Source organism: Typopeltis vanoorti, chromosome 5 (assembly GCF_054136105.1).
Source record: "Typopeltis vanoorti isolate ZY-2024b chromosome 5, IOZ_Tvanoo_1.0, whole genome shotgun sequence".
Taxonomy (NCBI): Eukaryota; Metazoa; Arthropoda; class Arachnida; order Uropygi; family Thelyphonidae; genus Typopeltis; species Typopeltis vanoorti.
Genome location: NC_143553.1, coordinates 36096018 through 36118939, shown reverse-complemented (window position 1 = coordinate 36118939; position 22922 = coordinate 36096018). Strand labels below are relative to the sequence as shown.

The following is a 22922-nucleotide window of genomic DNA, read 5'->3' as shown; positions in this document are numbered from 1 at the left end:
CCTCTTCAGTTCAGTTTCAAGTTTTTTGTTACACATTATTTTTGCCAAGTCTTTTTCAACCACCAAAATTTATGTTCATGTTATCTGCACACAAAGCAACAATTTTGTTTTGTAATGCAAATTTGTCATTTCCTTCCTTCAACATAGGTTATTTTGAACCTATGTTGAAGTTTGAAGTTATGTTTGAACCTCTGACCTACACTGTAGGTCAGATGTTTCACCAGGTAAGAAAATAAAGTCTATAATTTTGTCTTGAACACCACAATTATAAGGAAACACACAACGACTGAAAAAAGTTTGATGTCTTTTTTGCTTGATGCATCTAAACTGACTATAATGCTTTTCGTTTTATTCAAATGCTCACCCAATATATATGGTGATAAAACGTTGGTAATTATTGCTTCTGATTCGGTACGTGCTGAAGAAACTTTTTGTTCATAAATTTTATTTATCAATGGCGACAAGCAGTCATTTGTGCGAAAACTTTGGCCGTGATGCATAGTATGATAAGCAACAAGAGCTTCACTTGCTGCAATTTTAATCGCTTTCACTATCACCATCACGTCTCACCAAAAACGAGCTGATGTTTTTAACTGAAGCCAGAGTCTTTTCAGTATCCTTATGTTTCTGGCTACGTAGACGTTGGATGATGTCGATCTGCCTCCATGAGCAACGGAAAAATGGCATACCACTTTTGTTCCATCACTACACAGCTTGTCTAGTTTAATACATTTGAATTATTTCTGGAGATCGTCATTAAAACTGCTGTTTCACCTCTTTGACATTGCAAGGATAGACTTAAAACTTTAAAAAAATACAAAATTTAAACCACAGTCAGTGAATAAAAAATCCACCTGTTAGCATATAGGCAAAACAAAAACTAACGCTACAGCATAATAGATGCCGCATCTGAGACGCACAAGTGTTGCCAACATGTTTTTTTTTTTATTTTATCTGAATAAATCACTACAGATATCGATATTTTGTATCAAACAATGCGACTCCATGGTCATATAAATTATTACTGGTATCCATGATATTGATATACGATGATAGGTTATGAATAATAATTTATGATTGACCAATATTTATATTTATATGTATATTTATAGTTTTTATTAAAAACACGACAAAATTGACATTTTTATTAAAACGACGGGACGGCCAGGAAATATGAAAAAAAAATAGTACTGTCCCGTTCAAAACAGTATGTATGGTCAGCCTATGCAAAACCCTAGCTGCTATCCCATCTAATCTCACAACTGTATTTACACTGAGATTCTGCAATATCATAAGGAACTCCAATTCATCCACCTCTGTTCCCACATTAGTGTCTGTCACATAGTTTAAAGCAGTAACTCAACTATTTTATCGGCGTCCATCTCCTCGTGACCATCATCACTCATTAAGGTTAATCTTTCAGTCATTCATTCATTCATCCTCTTACTTGCCACATAACAAAAGAACTCTTTGGATTTCCTTTGGCCTGCTCGACTAAATTCTTCTCATAATCTGATTTTGCCTTCCTTGCCATGCTGGTCACCTTTCTCTTTATATACCTTGCACAGCATTTTCTTCTTCTGCAGCTCGTGCTTAATGATATTACTCCTCCATCTAACTCCTACCCGATTAATCCTCCTTACCCGAGGTATACAATTTAATACTGCTTCCTCTAGATGATCCTTAACTATATCCCATGCACTACTAACATCCTTACCCTGCAGTGTTTTATGCCATGGTACAGATTTAAGCTTCTTCCTAAGCATGTCATAATCACCTGCCTTGTAGTTCCACAAATACCCCTTCTTGATAGAATATTCCTCATGTTTTACAATTTCCCAGGTCAAGACCGCATTGGTCAATTTCACCAATTGGAGGCAATGTTGTCAACTTGGTTATAGATAGCTCTTCTGATCATATGACCTGGTCCGGTACTCTCCCCTCCATCATATGCTGCCTTAATTATCTCTCAGCAGGTGTATAAATTCTATTTCCTTTCTGCCATGCGATCTTTCTTCCTTCCAGTCATATCTCCATAGTTGAAGTCCCCATAATAATCACTTGACCTGTAATCGTACTAATTTGGCGATGCATGTCTTCCAGATCATCTGTGGAATTCCCTGGCCTATAGCAACAATCAACTGTATATTTTGTCTTTTGTCTTTTAGATATACATAATTTTGAATGCTATAATTTTATAATGCATACTACTGTTTAGAAAGCATTCAGCAACTTAAATGGCTGAAAAAACTACTTAGTACTATCTCAGCATTTGTTTTCAACTAAATATATGTATTGAATTTTCAACTTTTCTTATACCAATTTACTATATGAAAAAAAGCTTTACTGTTACTCTAGCAGGGAATAGAGAGTTTATAAGTTTGTTTAGCATGCAAAGATATGGGATTAGTTTCCATGGTAACATTACCCTTTCATAGTTTCACTTACCTCAGAGAGAGAGAACAATAATGTACAGCAATGCTTTCGATGGGAACTGCACAAGTTTTCTCTCCTCACTTCATAAAAAGATCAAGTTTGTTTTTGTTAAGCTAACTGTTTGCAAACATTTATCATTTGACTCTGGCTACTCACTATGTTAGATAATTTCCTCCTCGGACCTCCTAATATAGGTGAGCAACTCACTTTACTCATGTAAATAGTACAGATCCTCCCATATATAAATGACTGCTCTCAGCGACATCAACTCCTCTCTCATTTGACAAACCTTGTAGTGTCCAATTACTAGAAGTCTCAAGATCTTCTAAAGCCCATATCTTAAATTCTGATACCTCTCACTATCCTTCAATAGGTAGAGGATAACTCATGAACACTACCGAAACAAAGTTCTGTATAATTTCCTGCAAGAAAGATCTTGTCACTCCCCCTACTTTCAATAACACTCAGATATCAAAACATGATCAAATTTCTCTTCTTGGGTTGACCTTCACCACCATCCTTTCCTGACACAAACTATTTTCCAAGACAACTATATAAATCCCAAAACTGCATAACCACAGAATACTGCTCACACATTTGGGTTCTGCCTTATGCCTCTTCTACCTGGTTAATGCACTTGTGAAATGGTGATTAATCATTCCTCCACTTTCTTCTAAAACTATAAGAACAAGAACAGCTGCTATCAATCGATTTATCATCTACATTTAAAATAACTAAAACTTCTCCTCCTTTCATTCAATCTACCTCTGTTCTTTGGAACTGTCCTCCCCCACTATCTTTCCCAAACACTACTTTCAGCTATTCAAAAAACAAAAAATTTTCTTCTTTCTTCTTACCCACACCTGGCACTGATGTGCTGTAAGTCATGCAGCAGCATGATATAAAAGTCTGATATAAACATTTCAGTATGTGACATTAATTTAAGCTATTGTAACATTTTGAAATTTAAATGATTTCTCATTTTTATAATTTCATAATCTTCCAGTTCTTGTCTTTCTTATATATTTTCCATTACTGCTTGAATTTAAATTTCATGTTTTCATTTTGGTGCTTCATCTATAGTTTCTTCCAACCTTTGTTTACTTAATTCAGCTAAATTTTCTCTCAAATTTTATCACTCTTCAACAGAAGATCGCGTTGTCTTGGCTGTAAAATATTGGGTATTTATTAGCCTTTCTTTCTAGTTTTGATATCCCAAGTGGCAGCGTACATTATTAAATTGTGGTAGTCAAAATTCTGCATGCTGGTTTACACTGACTTATCCACCCCATCCCTTAATTCTCTTACCCCCCCCCTTCTTTTTTCATGTTATTCTATTATCTACATCTTTATAGTTGATCAAAATATGAATTGAATTACTTTCAGTTAGTAAATACAGAAGTCAAAAACAATGATAATTTTTTTTAATTGAAATAATACAATATTAAATATGAAGTTATATATAAGGTGGAAAAAAATTGTTTTATTCTTTCCTTTATTTTCTAGTTTTAATATGAAATGCTAATAAATTTTCTGCAATACTTCAACAGAATTACTCCCAACAGCTTATTTTGAGCTAATGGTTTTCACCATGCAGTATAAACATTAGTTACCTTCCTCTCTAAGACGGTGATGACCTTTCACAATTATTTCGATGCCAATGCAGATATTACATATTGCTGTTGTTCTGGGTACATAAAATTAAAAATATGAATCTGTGTTGAGCAAATGAAAATATCAGGCATGGATTGTCATATCTGCTAAGAAATTCAGTTTTCTATCATGAAAGTTTTCAGCTTTCCATGTTTGCAAACAATGAGCTTAAAATAGAACTAGTTATAAGGTGTTATGTCGTGTTTTCTTATATCTATCTACATAAATCCTATCAACTGTGCTATTTGTTATAACTTCTTATTATTTATTTTATCTTTAATTCTTATTTAATTTAATCTTTCATTCTCGTATATCTTTCCCTTTTAAACTTTATTCTATACTCATTTCGTTTCTTTTACTTAAATCTCTACCCTTTTGAACAAGCAGTTCTTTGGCCTCTCTATAGTTTAACCACGTGTAGGTTACTTAATGTTTAGGGCTTTGTCCTTGTATGGGACGTGACCATTAACATATCTTCTGAGACTGTCCACTCGATAAGCATTGACAAATTTATATTTTAACTGCGCCAGCCAATACCGAGGATAGATGAGACTCTTATCCAGGATGGATAAGAGTCTCATCTATCCTCGGTATTGCCTTGTCTACACATGGGTTCTTCCTGCTAAGTTCGATAGTAATTTTATGAGTGGCTGTTTGAATTCATATACTAAATCAGATCAGGCAGGTATTAAGAAACAGATTTATTAATAAAAGAAATTATACAAGTAAGCATTACTACTAAGTAATCTGAATCATTCTCAAGTAAGATCTTTGGTTCAATACTACTAAACAAAATACATGAACAAACTTGCTTGGACCACCTCTATATGCAACTTAACATTATCTCGTTAACACTTATCGCACTTTCTACACTCACGTGGTCACTAGTTATATCATTTAACACATTACTAATAATTCATACAGAATAAACATGGCCTTTCTAGGCAGACAGTTCTCAAACAAAATGGGCCTATGCCAAGTTGTAGACAGTTCCTAAAGTTCTATAAGATAAGTCCACTAGACAAAATGTTCTTTAGAAAGCACACAATTCCTCAACTGAAAAATATATCACAAGAGTCTACGTTACCGTCCCTTGGTATGACACTCGTTCCTTTCTTCTTGCCTTGTCTAGAACATCAAGGCTTCTTCTCAGTCTGCTATTCGTCTGGTCACCTACTACAAACTGTACAGCCGGATTCTCCATGGGAAGGAAGATATGGCTCAGGAGCTTAGACAGAACGGACGGCATCTACTTGGTTCTTCCGTCGCACGACATAACACAGCTATACTAGTCCAAGGAAATAGCTAGCCCTACTTGGTATGCTACGACAGATGCCTCATACCTCCCACGGCCACGTGGAACTTCTCCATAGGTGCGGACTGGAACAACGTCCGAACGATCAGGAAACTGGAACCAAAAAGCCTCGAGTGGGGTTTGCTTGACCTTTTTCTTTTCTTTCTCTTCTCGGTTATCGTGATGCCCACCAGCGCAGTCATGTGGGTTTACGTCACGGTGTCCAGCTCCCTCTATTACATCGCACGTGCGCTTGTTGTGTTTTTCTTGGAAGCGCTCTGGTTTGTCTTTCTCATAACATCTCTCCCTCTCCCCTCAGTATACGTAACACTGGACGGTCAAAAGGTGACCCTTGGACTCTGGCTTACAGGTTCTGCTACCTTATAACACATGAAATGGGGTTCTTAAATAATTTTAACACTTTAATTAATTTCTTTATCTGACCCTTATGTACAACACGTTAAGTCTTACAATTTTCTTTCATTTGTTATACAATTTCTTACTCCTAATTTAGTGTTATATACAAAATATTACCTTTCCAGTATATAGCCAACACATCACATTCTCTGCCTATATTTAATAAAGTTGTTCCTGAATAATTCATGTTAAATCTTCTTTCTTAGTTTATTCAGGACACAACAAAGGGACTTTTTCATAGTCTGTTATGATGCATTATTTCATTCTAATGGGGTTCATCATAGTGCATGTCTACTGCACACCTTGTTGCTAATAGATGGCATCAAATTTTGCTTATTTGAACTGAAAAAATAAAATAAATAAAATAATAAAACTTTTGAGTGTTTCAGAAATCAACGCCAATCAGATATAACTTTTTTTTAATGTGTTACAAAAGAATAAATACAGTAATGCAAATATCATGGGAAAACACTATCATAGCAAGCAAATCCCAAAGAGGATTTTCTTACTTGTATACCCTAAGATGATAAATGCAGGAAATGGATAATAAGACTAAAAGAAAATCATGAAAGTAGACAGTTCAGTGAGGAAAAAAGAGCAGTGAAACATCCCACTTCACACTAGTATATGGTGGATTCAAACATGTAAATGTTTCATGGTTTTTTTCTGAACTTCTCTTCTTTTTGTTTCTTACACACACTCTTCATCTTCCCCCTTAATGCAATAAGCTCAACGACTGTCAATGTTAACTCAGCTTCTTAGAAATCTACTGCTGTGATTGGATGGTTAATCCTATCTACATAGTCTGCTAAGTCTAGCAATTCTTCTAGCCAATTTATCTATCAAGCAGAACAAAAAATCAGCCACGCTCTGTATGAGACTAGTTCACCAACAGTTCAAAAGTCTTTTATAAAACATTCTTCACCTCCTACAAGGAATTCAAAATCCATGTCTTTCAATCAAAGGTTATCATCATTATCAAATGAGCTACAAAGGCTCTACAACCTTTATATAAAGAAATAAATCCCCAGGATCTTTCTATTCCCAAAGAGAGTATTTGAATCTGACCACCAATCTCCACATTCATCCTCACTGGAAGAATAATCTCCAAATGGCATGCAATGAAACAACCACAGAAATACAGAAAACAACTGCTATCACTGATGTGCCTATTCCTAGTATACCAACTAGGTGTGTGAATACTGTTCAAGTTCTACAGCCATTTTTTCAGAGTTCTATGAATAAAAACATAAGTTTCTTCAGAGAGGAAAAATTACTTTGCTGCACCCAAGATCAACTAACTCAAGAACTATCTGGAAATTGCCTTAGAAAAGTCCTAGACAATGACTAGAATCAATCCATAAAGCCCTTCTTCTGCCAACATAATTTAACTGACATTACCACCAAGCTATAAATGCATTCACTTCAGTTTATGAGTGTCAAAATGCAAGATCCAATCCTTCATAAGCAATTGCTATCCACTGCTGGAAAAGGCTACCCCCAAAGTCTTCCATTCAGTTCTATCTTGAGCTTTTCTATACCACTGAGTTCCAGCCATCTCATTAATCTCATCCACCTACCCTCTCTTTGGTCTTCCTGTAGCTCTTTTTCCATCTCTGAGATACCATTCAGAGATCAACTCTGTCCATTTTTGAGTGTTTTTACTTCTTATAATATGACCTGTCCATTGCAATTTGTATCTTTTAATGGCTGATATAATATCTCTCACCCTAGTCTGAGCTCTGACCAAGCACTATGCTTTCTATCTACAACGATCATTACTTGGTATAAGTAACGATCTTTCCATTTTCCTCTGAATAATCCTCAACTTGTTGGTCAATTTTTGTGGTCAAAGTCCACGTATTCGCTTCCATGTCATGACCAGAAGTATACAACTGTCAAATATTTTTTCTTTTAAGGCAGACTGAGATGTTTTCTTTCAGCACTTCATGTTGTTTTCCAAAGGCTGTCCTACCAAGTTGAATTCTATATATAATTTCTTCTTCACAGCCTCTCTCTATTGTGATGTTTTGCCCTCAGTAAACATAGGAGGTTATTATATCAATTTCCTGGTGTTCCATTTGTACTGGCTTCTTGGTAATGTATTTATTAAACATCTTTGTTTTGTCCTTGTTTATATTTAATCATTTCTTTTTACTTTCTGCATTCAATTCGGTAATAATTTGTTGAAGTTCTTCTGAGTTTCCTAAAAGTACAATGTCATCAGCAAATCGTAGGTGATTTAGTTTGTCATCGTCTGAACAAATTTAGGTATAGGCTATTTATGTCCTGTTCCTGCTCTGCACATGCGGTTGATCTTTCCATCTTAATCTTGGACATCCATGGTCTCTTCTTCCTGTGTGTTTATATTCTAGTGCTAGTTCAGGAATCCTATTGTTATTCCTTCTATCTACGTGGTATAGCCAATTTTGCTGGTATTCTTCTGTTTCTTGTATGATTTTTTTTTTGTATCTAATTGTTCTCTTATTTCTATGTTTTTCTTTTTATCTAATCTAGTGAGTCCCAGAAGAGGCCTCAGAAACTTCATCTGTGCTGCTTCCACTCTTTGTCTGTTTCTTTGTTTTAGAATCCAAGTTTCACTTGCAAATTTGATAAATATTTCAGGTCATATTATGTAATTTTAATCGAGTTTCTTTAGTCATGTGTTTTCCAAAATTTCATTTAATTATGCCATTCATTCTATTGTAAATTTGTAGTCTTGCCTCCAATTGTTTATTATTTACAATAGCCCAAGAAATTTTTAAAATGCAAAAAAAAAAAATATATATACATAAGTGATTTAGTTCTTTCTCATAATTCCTCTATTAGATTTTTAAAGATGCAGCTGAATTTTTATATATATGACAAAGTATATCAATGTAATTTTTTTTCAATTCCTTGATTTTAAAGGGCTTCTAAAATAGCTAAAGTTGAGATTGAATCAAATGTCTTTTCAAAATCAATAAACACCAGACCTAAGGGTTTTTGGAATACATTTGGCCTTATTGTAGAACTTTCTCTTTTCCCTTCCAAGACATATTTAGAAGATCCAAACCCAAACCATATTCCACCCCTTCACCAGATGCAAAATTATGTGCAAATTTATTATATAAAGATTACCCTCCAGATATTGCAAAAATTTTCGAATCTGTTATCCATTCAGGTTATTTTAGTTGGAAAAACAAGTTCTACAAACAAGTTGAAGGTACTGCCATGGGTAGTCCTTTGTCTCCACCTCTGGCTAACTATTTTTTGAAACAATTCAAAAAGACTATGTTTTCATCCATTCACCCTCAACCATCTCTTTGGTATCGTTATGTCGATGATGTTTTTGCCATTTGGTCACATACTGAAGATGAGCTTTCCACCTTTCTACAACAGATAAATAGCCTTCATCCTCGTATCCAATTCACCATGGAAAAGGAAAATTCTGGTACTTTATCATTTTTGAACATCCTGCTTACTCGAACTTCTTCTGGTACCTTATTTACAAGCGTCTTTTGAAAGCCCACATTTACTGGCAGATACATTCATAAAAAGTCTGCTCACCATACATCTCAAAAATTTGGCATTCTTAAATCTCTAATTAATAGGGCACATAAAGTTTGCTCTTCTCCAGAAATCTTACAACAAGAACTTTCGATCATTAAAAAGTTAATGGCATCTAATAATTACCACCCTAATCAAATCCAACAGATAATTGAATCTTATGTTCCAATACCTAAAGTTTCTTCGACAGTTCGCAGAGTTCCAATCTCCTACATTCCAGGAATCTCATAACCTATAGGTAGAATTTTAAAAAAGTACCAATTGATTCCCACTTATATTCCTATCAACAAAATTTCTTCCTTATTGCCTTCTACAAAAGATAAACTATCATCTCTGTCTTTGGCTGGTGTTTACCAAATTCCTTGTGAATACGATGTTTCTTATTTTGGACAAACTGGCCGTTCTGTGGAAAAAAGAATTAAAGAACATTAATATTATATTGATTACAACAAACTTCAGAAGTCTGGTCTAGCACAACACAGTATTACCACTACCCATAATATCCAGTGGGATAAAGCTATTCTCCTTCATAGATGCAGGTTCAAATATGAACACCTCTTTAAAGAAAGTTGTGAAGCTTTTTTACACAGACCTAATTTAAATCAAAATGATTGCCTCTCTCTCTCGAAGATCTGGGAGACTTTTATTTTATGTAATCATTAAAAAACTAATTATCTTAAATATTAATTATTTATTAATTTCTTTCATTTCCTAGTTCACGACAACATTGTATTTTAATAGGTGATCCACCGAATGTTCGTTACTTGTATTCTATTCCTATCTGTTTGTAACACTGAAGATGTACTATTAGTTTTAGTAAGAAATATCTACCTTATATTAATTAAAGTTATTACTGTGGACTTGCGTGTTATTTTTAATAAATGAATTTAAATGCAGACTGTCCTGTCCTTCTTATACAAGTCTTATCTACCATCAAACACCCTCCACACATCTAGAAACTTGCATCCATTTCTTATACAATGGATGCAAGTTTATGATGAGGTTGTGGATTGAATCACCATACCACATCATCTCTTTTTTTCTTAGATTTGAATTGACTTACCTTGTTGTTATTATGATTACCAAGTTCAGTGTTTTCCTACCTCTTATTGTTCCTTTTTCTTGTCCTGTCTGAGTTTTGTTGAACGTTTTTCCACTTTTTTTAATTCTCTGGTTAATTTTTTTAATAACTTCTTTTAATTGAGATATTTCCAATGTAAAATTATCCTCGGATATATTATGATGATCACTGCAGCAACGCTTCTGCTCATCAAGACAAACGTTCTCCTCAGTACCACAAATTCTAACTTGAGCTTCAGACACTGCCCTGTTGACAAGTTTTCGGCACCATTCTTAATAATAAAAACTAATAATATTTCTACAATCATGTTATTAAATGCTGTAGTCTAATAAATACACTAAAAAAACTATAATATACTAAAAATACACCAATAAATCTAAGAAAACATTCAATAAATCAAAAATCACTGACCTTTCAGGAGCTTCCTAACAGCATGTCTTTTCACTAGATAGCCTCGAACCCCTTATTTATTATTTTTATTCTTTGTTTGTTATAATGAAATACAGAACCTGGAGTTTTCTTTTTTTATTAGTTATGAAAAACCACATCACGTAAATGCCTTCCATTTATAGTTTCACAGAGACAGGTTCTTTCTACAGCATGTTTCCGGCTGCAGTGCCCTAATTTCTGCACAAATGTTCTCCTTCAGCTGTTGAATTGTCTGGGGCTTGTTCACCTACACCTTTTCCTTCAGATATCCTCACAGGAAGAGGTTAAATCTGGAAAACGTGATGGTCAATTAATTGCAGATCTTCACGAAATTATTTGTTCACCAAAAATGTGCCTTTGGAGTTCCACTGTGGCTCTAGCAGTGTGAGCAGTGAAAAATCTCCAAAATAAAATAAGAAACTCCAGGTTATGTATTTCATTATAACAAAAAAAAAAAAAGAATGCAAATAATTAATAAATAAAAAAGTCATCAAATGTTTAAACCCCTTTCTGACTAATGGACCATCCTGTACAATACTCCATTGATCTATTTGGTATTCAGGTAATCTGATTTGCTATAAACATCCATTATGCTTTCAGCACTGAATCATTTTTTTTTTTTAATTATTTAAAACTGAAATGTCAAAATCAAAACCTTTTAATGAGCTAAGATACACAATAAGTGCACTGATGGATGACATTAGGTACAATCTCCCACCTCCAACAGTCCCACAACTTTCATGAGTAGAATAAAAGTCAGCTAACTTAAATCCCCCTTCCCAATCCAGAGTCAGCACAAGGCATTGATCTCAAACACCAAAAAATAAAATAATTTATCACTCATGTAGTACTATCATAACATCCTACACACCTCCTGAGGGTAAATATCAGGAATTTGATGATGACACTCACAAACATCTGTATCTCAATGGATTCTGAGGTCAAAACCTGTAGGTTAGAAAGTAAAGATGCCATATACAGTAATTACCATTTATCCAACCTTCAAAGCAATGATCCTTCAATTAACCAACCTTTGCATGCCAACTGACTTGTGGTACAATACCATGTGATTGTACTTCAATTCTAAGAGCAACAAACTGCTTCCCTCTGTGGTTGGATAAATGGTAGATTACTGTATTTAGCCAACAAGGCAAACACAGGATATCCTATCTTCAAACTAATATTCAGTGGTATAGTACGAACAAAGGTTCAATGTTAATACAGTAGTTTTTAATAAATGAATATTCGTGAATCTATATCATGAGAAACAAATAATTTATTTAGAACTAAATGTCATACTTAGCTAAAGTCAGCAATCCAACATTATTTTCTGGATTTGAACGAGTTCTTGAATGACATACTAAACTAACAGCATCCTGTTGTGCCTGGAGACGAGTAGGCAGAAAATCACCATTACGCATAAAATCACTGTTGTCCACACTATTAGCATTGGAAAAGAAAAAGAAATATGAAGATCAGCATCCATTTATAATAATAAAAAGACTGTACAATTACCCATATATTCAGTTGTGCTTTTTTAATTTCCTACAAAAATAACAAAAACAATTATACAAGGGTGGTCTGAAAAGTTCTTGGCCTAACAATGAAAACACAGATTTATAATTTCAAAATTATTTTTATTTTTCAACATAATCGCCCTTAAGACTAATACATTTATTCCAGCGATGCTCCAGCACTATTATTCCATCCCTGTAGTGGTTCTCAGTAAGATCTGCAAATACCTCTCTACAGCTGCAATCGCCTCTTGATTGAAGAAAAACGCTGACCAGTCAGGAAGAGTTTTAGTTTTGGGAAGAGATAGAAGTCAGAAGGAGCCAAATCTGGGAATAGGATGGATGTTCCAACAATTCATAGTGCAGATCCCTTAATTTTCCCACTGCTAAAACGCCTTTGTGGATAGGTGCGTTGTCCTGATGAAAGACGATTTTTTTTCTTCTGCAAACCAAGTCTTTTCTTACAAATTTTTCGTCTAGTCTGGTTAAAAGATCGGAATAATATTACCCGGTTATTGTTTTACCCTTTTCAAGATAATAAATAAACAAAATGCCTTTAGCATCCCAAAAGACCGATGCCGTGACCTTTCCTACTGTCTTCTTTGGCGCTGAATAACTGGCTTCTGTCCACTGTTTTGACTGCTGTTTGGATTCTGGTGTGTAATGGTGAATCCAAGTCTCATCCATAGTAAGAAATCAACACACAAAATCAGTTTTATTCTTGTTAAAATGCTCCAAACACTGTTCAGAGATTTTCATGCAAGTGCATTTTTGATCTGCTGTGAGCAAGAGCGGAACCCATCTTGCACAAAGCTTTTTCATTTGCAGTTCTTCATGCAAAATATATCCTACATGTTCTTTTGAAATGCCTATAGTCTGCAATTTCCCGTGCTTTGACTCACCAGTCATCCAATGCCACACCATGCACTTGATCAATGATTTCTGGTGTTTATACACTTTTTGGATGCAGTTCACGTGAATCATCTTCAAGGCTGGTATGGCCACATTTAAACTCAGCAGCCCATTTCTCATGGTCGAAAACGAAGGAGAAGAGTACTCACAAACTTTTATGAACTTAGAATGAATTTCTTTTGCTGTTAAACCTTCTTTTACAAAGTTATACCCACACGATACTTGCCGTGTCTTTAGGTGAGGTAACTATGTACAATCAGGATGTGATCAGAGTGGCAGAAACATAGGCAGGCAGAAGTTGCACCCAACTGCCTTTGCAAGGGATCAGAAGGAATGACTGCCATTTGGGAAGGAGGCAAATTTGCAGCATTTGGCCCTTTCAAAGTCTGACTTGGACTTGATCATATTACAACTATTGCAAGCTGCAGCTTTGGTCTTGAGCCATTCATGGTAACCAGAGGTTTTTTCTTTTATAGCATTGGCACACTTTTTTTTGAGTACCAAGGCTTGGATGTTGGCTGAAAATTTGGAGTGGAATAAGGGATGAAAGCCTTCATTCCTGTGAGGATGATTTCTGTTTTTTGGTCTGAGCAGGTGTTTGGATCAGAAGAACTGAAGCAGTAGTTGGACAATGGGGAGGAGGAATAGAAGTCACAGAGGTTTCCCAATTGGCACCCTTGTAGTGCCAAAGGACACAAGACTGAACTGGTGGGTGAAGATTGTTCTGTGACAAAAGAGACTTGTATAAGGTTGTGATCCAAAGTTGTCATGGGGAAAACCAACAACCACAATATACTTGGAAGATTAACTTGTTAGGAAGAGTTCAAGTGTGTAGACAAATTGGAGGGAATTGTCAGGTATTCTGGTAGGAAAATTGATCATCTAAGATAGGTCATTGCTGAAGGCAAACACCTGAGCATCCCTGCCTGCCTGATCAGTGAAACTGGAGAAGGGGAGCCAATACGAGTTGTGAACACTTAAATCCCCAAGAAGGATGACCTCAAATATTCTGATTATAAGACCATCGGTTTAATACACATATGTACAAGAATGTCGACTAGTTTCACTAGCATACTGTCTAGCTTTGTCAAGACTAAAAAGGTGAAAGAAAATAATAAATGTAAAAAAATGAAAGAATACAGTAAACCGTTAACAACAGTTAGGCAACCAAATTTAACAGCTCACTTGACAATGTATGCATGAAGCAAGATGCTTCAGTCATTGTGAATACACATTACATAGTTTTTGGCATACTGTAGTTCCAATATAATTAATGAATTAATCAGATTTTTTCATGTATCTTTCAATACTGCTCCTTGATTTCTGTTCAGGTTATTACCTGTTCGTAGGACCACTGCTGCTTCTTTGAAAATTCAGCATCTGTAATCGTCCTCTATATATGGCATTGAGTTGTTTTCACAATCTATTGCGTGGTTAGAAGTTGAGAAGTGATACGCCAATGAGGTATCTGACCTGTTGTGATTTACATCTCCAACATCATCATCATCAAATTCCTGCCATGTACCCTCAAAGGGTGTACAGGATATGATAGTACTACATGAAAAAATTACATCATTATTAATTTCCTATCTACAATTTTCCTCCAAATCAGTCTGTTACTTGTCAAGACTCCAACATTATCAGATCTTATATTTCTATCGTCTAAAGCACTTTGTACAGTATCAATCCACCTATATCTTGGTCTTCTTCTAGGTCGTTTTGCTGCCAACCTGGCAGAGAACACTTGTTTTGCTAATCTTTCCTCACCCATTCTGTTTAAGTGACCATACCACCTGAGATTAGCTCTGCTAACACATTCCTGGATGCTGACAATGTCAAGTTCTTTCCTAATATCCTCGTTTTTAATATGATATTGCCGTTGATGACATCTGTTCACGCCTATAATCTTTCTCAGGACTCTCATATCTGTGGTCTCTAGTCTTTGGTCAAGTGTTTTACTTCTGACTAAGCTCTCGGATCCATAAGTTAAAACTGGTTTGAACACTGTCTAGTATACAGCTAATTTAGTGTTCCGACTAATTTCTCTCTTATTCCATATAAATTTATTCAATTGACTTCCCACCATATCAGCTTTGCTTATTCTGTTGTCTATTTCTATATTTAATTTACCATCTTCAGTAAAAATTGTGGCTAAATAGCTGAAATGTTTTACTTGTTCCACAGGTTCTCCATTCACAACACAGTTGACATTTTCAATGATTCTGCCTATTTTCATTGTCTTTGTCTTTTTATTGCTGACCTTCATACCATATCTATTACAACAGCTATTCAATTTAGTCAGAGAATCTTGCAGACTTGTAGCAGATTTATTTAGAATTATAACATCATCTACATAAAGCAAAGAGCTGACATTAACATCTCCAATTTTGATATCATGTTTAATACCACTTTCCTTCATAATGTGATCCATATAGATAATGAATAACAGAGGGGATAATGTACATCCTTGTCTCACACCAGATTTAACATTAAACCAACTTCCTGTACTTCCTTCAATTCTAACTGCTTGATATAATGCCCCATTGACACCATATAACTGCAGCGTATTGAATAGCTTCTCTCTTGGCACCTTGTCATATGCCTTTTCCAGATCGACAAAACTTAAATACAGATCTTTGTTATATTCCCATGCTTTCTAGACTATTTGTCGTAAAGTGAAGATCTGATCCTGACAGCCTCTATTTGGCCTGAATCCAGCTTGTTCTTCACCAAGCTTTTCTTCCACAATTCTTCTCAACCGTTTCTCAAGTATACTTGCATAGATCTTGCCAGGAACACTCAGCAGGGAAATACCTCTGTAATTCTCACATTCAGTTTTATTTCCCTTTTTATATATGGGTACTATGAGAGCTCTACTCCAATCATCGGGAATTCGTCCTTCAGTCCAGGCTTTCTGAACTATGCAGTGCAGCCACTGTAAGACTCTAATACCACCATACTTCAGCATTTCTGGTCGAATATCATCTACTCCTGCTGCCTTTCCACATTTCAAGCCTTTGATGGCTTTTTCTACTTCTAGTATGGATATGTATTTCTGACTGCATGCCTGGTCAGTGTTTTTTACCACTGTGCTGTCATCACTGCTTGTTTCATTTAGCAGTTTTTCAAAGTAATTACTCCATACTTCAAGGATATCTTTTTCTCCCATTTTCATGTCACCTTTATCATCTCTAATTCCTTTTACAGCACTCTTTCCTCCATTCTTAAGCTTCTTCAACAACCTCCAGAATATTTTGCCACCTTCTTGATATTTATTTTCTATATTCTTGTCAAAGTCCTCCCATGACTTTTGTTTAGCTAGTTTTACACAGTGTTTAGCATTCTTGCATTTGTCTCTATATTCTCTAAGAGCACAAGCTGACTTATTTGACAGGAACTTTTGGTATGCTTTCTTCTTTTCCTTCACTGCCTCTTTAACTTCCTGTGTCCACAATGGAGTTCTGATTTTTCTATCCTTACAGACAACTTCACCACATGCCTCTCTGGCAGAATCAATCAAAGTTTTCTTCAGAGTTTGCCACTGAATCTCCAAGGTTTGATTCCTGTTCTCAAACTCTTTCATTTTTTCTTCAATAATCTTTGTGTATTTTAGCCTACAGTTCACATCTGAGAGCTGCTCAACTTTTATTCGCTTTAAAACTTTCTTACATGTTCTTCTTTCCAATATGAAATTCAATTTTATCCTGCTCATGACTAAATAGTGATCACTTCCAATTTCAAATCCTCTGTACACTCTGGTGTCCTGCACCAGGGAGAAAACATCACTATCAACAATAACATAGTCAATGAGACTTTTCTTATTCCTAGCCTCTTCTCTCCATGTGAATTTGTGCACATTTTTATGTTGGAACATGGTGTTAGTAATAACCAGTCCATGTCCTGAGAAGAAATTCAACAGATATTTGCCATTATTATTAGCTTTGCTCTTTTCTCCAAATTTTCCCAAAATATTTTTGTATGTCTCACAATCATTTCCTACTCTGCTATTTAGATCCAAAACAAGGACCAACTTTTCATTTTTCATTGTGTCAGTTGCTTTTTCTAAAGCATCAAAAAATTCCTCCACTTCTACCTTAGTAGAACCTTCTGTGGGACCATAGGCACAAATAAGTCTCATTGTCCAGTTCCCCATTCTCATATTTGCCCACATTACTCTACTTGAGACTGACTGCCATTCAAGAAGATTAGCCTCGTATTTTGTGTTGAATACTATGGCTACTCCTTCTTTTCCTTGATTGTCATTGCCTGAATATAACATTTTGTATTTATTGCTCAGAAAGATCTCACCAGTTTTGGTCTTTTTTGTTTCAGTCACCCCTATTATGTCGATCTGGTACTTATCTAATTCCTCAGCTAGCTCCATTTCTTTGCCAATCAGGCTTCTTACGTTGATAGTACCGATCTTTAACTCTGGTGATGTTGAGTTGTCGTTTCTTTCTAATTTTCAGGCTTCTAGAAGTTTGGCCTATGTAGGAAAGTCCACAAGTACATGGTATTCTATAAACCCCTGCTTATTTGAAAAAAGGAACACTGTCTTTAGGGGATCTTAAAAACTGTCTAATGGTTGCAGTCAGTCTAAACACAACTCTGATATTGTAAGGCTTCAACATTCTAGCAATTTTAGTGGAGACTGAACCAACATAGGGGATGACAACGGATGAAACGTACTGAGTTGCTATCCTTTGTTGTTGTTAGAGGTTATTTTTATAAAGCAATTTATTGATTATTTTTAGAGGATACCCAATTTGAGAAAGCGATTTTGATGTATTTTTGTGTATGATGATGATGATTGGAAGTAAAATGCAGATATAGTAATATATATATATAGTAATATATATATATATATATATATATAGTAATATATAGATATATATAGTAAGTTTAATATGATCATTCTCTTGTCTTTTGACCAGTATATCTAAAAAAGGAAGTTGTTGATTGTTTTCCAATTCTAAAGTGAATTTGATTTTGTTATGAAACAAGTTGATTTTATTTAGGAAATAAAATCAACTTGTAAGGTTTCTACTTTTTCTTTCCAAATGATAAAAAATGTTTATTTCAGTATATTAAGACCAAATATGAATAGTCTAAAAGGATGGCCTCGTCACTGGGATATTTTGACTGCAGAAAGCCAGCTTTAGAAAGAGAGAGAGAGAGAGAGAGAGAAAGGTAGTTAAAATGGTCAGAGTAGTTGACAGAGTTTGGAGATCACTGGATGGAGCATATGAAAAGGGCAAGTTGATTTTGTAAAGAAATTTTGAGTCAAAGCTGATTAAACAGTGGGGATTCAAGGTTTTGCAGTCTCTGGCATGGTATGTCAGTTCTGATGAACATACACGTGCCACCCTTGTGGTAGAAAGAGCTGTGCAATATGTAGTTTGGGCAGTTGAGGTTGCCAAATGGGATTCTGATAGGAATAATAATTCTGGTTTACATAATTCTGTATGTGGTCATGCACGTCATTTATATTACTGTTTAGATGGATGTTGGTGAAATGGACGTGGAAATTTTTTTTTTTGGTAAGAATTAATGTTAGTGGGTTGTTTGTTTAAATTTTTGTTGTTTATGAATTTTTTGGTTGGATTTTTGATGTTTTTTTTGTGGGAGAATTTTTGAGATCTGCAGTAAAATGGCATTGCTTTGGGTTGTGGTCCATTGCATTTGGTGAGGAGGAGATAGAGAAAGTTTGGCATGCAGTGAGAGGTGACAGACTTGCAAACATACTGCCCACACAGATGGAACTCTATCTCCTGTTCATATATGGCCTCAACAGTTTCCTCTACAGTCAGCCACGGTATTTGGTCTCCCTCCAGTCACAAGTGGCAAAATACGTAGCTGCAGGATTTGACGCCAGCTAGATCGGGAAGCCTCCAGATTCGTTACTAACTGGTTCAGTCCCGTATACCAATGGCTGCCCTGCGGAGTGTTTTACTGCTGTATCCTCGTCCATTCATGACTTATTTTTCACGGTATTAACAACACCACAAACACTTTTAACAACAAAGATGTTTTATTAACACTTATATTTCGCTGATTTTCAACTCAGCATCATCAGAGCACAACACATGTAAACGCGACAGTGAGTGAGTGAAACAATATAATTGCAAAAGACAAAAGATCTAAAGTCCTATTTTTTGGTGCCCTCTAACAAGAGGAAAAAAATAAAAAATAAAAAAACACAGCAGTTATCCAGGAGTTTTTCTTAGGATAACCGTCTCCCAAATTTTTGGCAAATTAATGCAACCATATTTGTTAAGGTTGGGAGAATTCTTCAAAGCCATTGCTGACTCAAAAAATAATCTTTCAGATCTATAAAGACTCCTAAATAGCACATTCGTTTTCCTCCATCTAATCCTGTGTGAAGGAGTGTCCAAAGCGTGGTCTGCCAGTCCCGACTTGCCATAGTAATAGTAGCGAATGTATCTTTCATGTTCTTCCAGGCGGATGTTCACTGATCTTCCTGTTTGCCCATAATAGGCCAAATCACAGTCGCACGGAACTTCATACATTCCTGGGTGTGCTAAAGGGTGAAGTTTATCCTTAGGCGAGCGGATCAGAGTTGCCAGCTTGACATGAGGTTTGAAAGTGGTGCGAAGGCCATGTTTCAACAATACTTTGGCTATCTTTTCCGATGTACCTCTGATATAGGGAATAGAATTGGTCATGTTGTATTCTTGTGTATTAGGGGAGGGCAGAGTAATGGACCTATGTAGTATTTTATCTATTTTGTAGGGATTGTAGCCGTTGGCTAAGAACGTATGGTGCAGGTATTGGAGTTCAGTGGTCAGAGCTGTATCGTTAGAACAAATGGCTCTGGCTCTGTGTGTAAGTGTTTTTAAAATGCCGTACTGTTGGACTGGATGATGATGTGATTGTTTATGTAGGTATCTTCCTGTGTGTGTGTGTGTAGGCTTTCTGTAAATAGAAAAAGATAGTGCACCATCTGAAAGGCGGGTGACTAATGTATCAAGAAATGGTAAACAGTTATTTGATTCTTTTTCTACTGTGAAGTGAATTTTGGGGTGTTGGCTGTTTAGGTAGGTGACAAAAGCATCCAAAGTGTCTTGTCCATGGGGCCAGATGGCAAACACATCATCTACATAGCGTAACCACACTTGTGGCTTGTATGTAGCTGTGGTAAGTACTTTGTTTTCAAAGTGTTCCATGTAAAAATTTGCTAACGGGGGAGAGAGGGGGGGAACCCATAGCAGTACCATTAATCTGTTTGTAGAATTCCCCCCCAAGTAAAATAACCTGCATTCATGGTAAATTGAAATAATTCAAAAATATTTGGGGTAAATTTAGACTTGATTAAATCAAGAGGGTGTCTATAAGTGGTAAATAAGGAGGTGACATCGAAACTAACCATTATGTCTGAATCTTTTAGGATTAGATTTTTAACCAGTGTTTTGAAATGGATTGAATTTTTTACAAAAGTAGAGGAGTTGCCAGTAAGGGGGGCAAGCGGGGGCTACATCACTACATCACTCAGAATATAAACATTTTGGACTCAAATAGTGATCTATAGAAAAACACAAACACAGACTTGGCTAAATAGCGGGCCAGTTTATATGTGGGACTATCTATGCTATCAACTATGGGGCGTAGGGGAATATTAGTTTTGTGGATTTTTGGTAATCCATAAATACCGGGTGGTTTAACATGAATTGGTTTTATTTTCCTGATGATTTCTTTGGGCCATGATGTCACTTTTTTCAGTAATTTTCGGACTTTTTTCTTTTGAGACATCATAGGGTCTCTATGTATAATTTGATATGTGGAACTGTCACATATGAGATCTTGCATTTTTCTGTTATACTCTTCTTTATTCATGATAACTGTTGCATTTCCTTTATCGGCTAGATTGCTGTATCCTCGATTGGGGGAGGGTACAGCTCTCACTGCATATGAGAATTTTTCAGGGAGGGGAAAGTACTGGTTGTTGTCTAAAAACCTTTTTTGGATGCCTTCTTGTAAGACAGAGCATCTGCATCAAAACTCACAGAATGGGTGCCAACTACTTGGAAGAAAATACCAGAAACATCAGAGCACTAATTTAAGAAAAGAAAAGAATTAGATGGCACAGAGCACAATGCTTAGTGGGAAAACAGACACCAGCAACTCAGTCAAAAAGTGATTCTGAAGGATCAGACTCAGAATATAAACATTTTGGACTCAAATAGTGATCTATAGAAAAACACAAAGTGAAATATGTATATGGTCAAATATTTTCTGTGGTACTGCCAATAAATTATTCTGTTATTTTTTTTTGTTAGTGTTACTGAAAATAATGGTCCGTCTTACAATCACTGCTGTTATAGCATTGAAGACATACAATATTTGCAAATACAATGTTTATTCACTTAGTTAATAACAAAAGGACCAAAAACATTTTTCTTGCATCCAGAAAATAAAAATACTTCCTTCAGAGTTCTACATCACTATACAGATCTTCAATACACCTGTGTGTTTTGAAGCACTGGTAAGAGTGGATGTAATGATTTCTCAGATTCAGTTTTGGGAATACTGAAATTAGAAACTTTTGGGTTTTCAACAATTTTTACCAATTATTTTTCTTAAAGTTAGTTTTTGATATAATGAAATTTTACTAAAGACTTAATGGCTGAGTACAGCAATAACTAATTCTCATTATCTTGACCATATCAAAGCTCTGTCCAAAAATATTTTAAAGTACCACTTATTTCAGTAACAAATATTTCCAAGCTATAAATGTGTACAGATATTATAATACAGTAACTTCCCATTAACAGTATTTTTCTTAAGAGACAGGAATTGTGATTATGCATAAAATCATACAAAATACTACTTGCAAATTATTTTATGGAATAACCAAAACATTTAACTAATATCAATGTTCATCTAAGTACTTGGTTTAAATATGGAAATGTTGTCTTTTCTATTTGGCCCTCCTCTAAAAAATTCACCCTTGAAAAAGATGGCAGGTTTTTCTGTTGATCTTGTAACTGAGATAAATCAAATATTGCACAGTCTATCAAAAACTAATCCTTACTAGACTGTGTTCAGAAAGATTATCTTTCTCCAAAGACAATAAATAAATATATATACCATATACGTCGGTGTATAGGATGACTGGCATATAAGACTAGGCCTAAATTTTAGGCTATTTTTAGGTTTTAAGCTTATGTCGGCTGTATAAGAATACCCCCCAATTTCTTCTTTCTTCTATTAATGCAAAGTTAGGTATTGTTGTTATATCTGTTATTTTTATATCTATGCATATCCATTTTTTTTTGCATAGCATAGATTTAGTACTTATGTGAATTACCCTAATTAAAAGTGATTAGCCCCGATTTTAATTAATTATTAATTTTTCATTTTTTTTAATTTTAGGATTATTAAAATTGTTATCATTTAAAATCATGGAACCAGCAACAAAATGAAGAAAGTATGAAGCTCGATTTAAAATAAAGAGTAATTGAAATGGCAAAGCAAACTAATAACTGTGCTGCTGCAAGAAAGTTTGACTTAACTTCCCCCATTCTCTTACCATCTGAGAAGATGGTAAGAGAATGGGGTAAGAAGATATTTTTAAAAAATTGCAAAAGAAAAAATGTGCGAGAAGAATGGGGATCAC

General features: G+C 35.2%; 1 protein-coding gene across 1 annotated transcript in view; it reads right to left on the bottom strand.

Annotated features, from left to right (window-relative positions):
* Rpn10 (regulatory particle non-ATPase 10) overlaps nt 1-22922 on the bottom strand; it is a 245566-nt gene that overhangs the window by 201381 nt on the left and 21263 nt on the right. The window contains exon 2 of the mRNA XM_090392358.1: nt 12159-12299. Within this exon, the coding sequence (XP_090248484.1) occupies nt 12159-12299 (141 nt within the window). The remainder of the gene's footprint in view (nt 1-12158; nt 12300-22922) is intronic.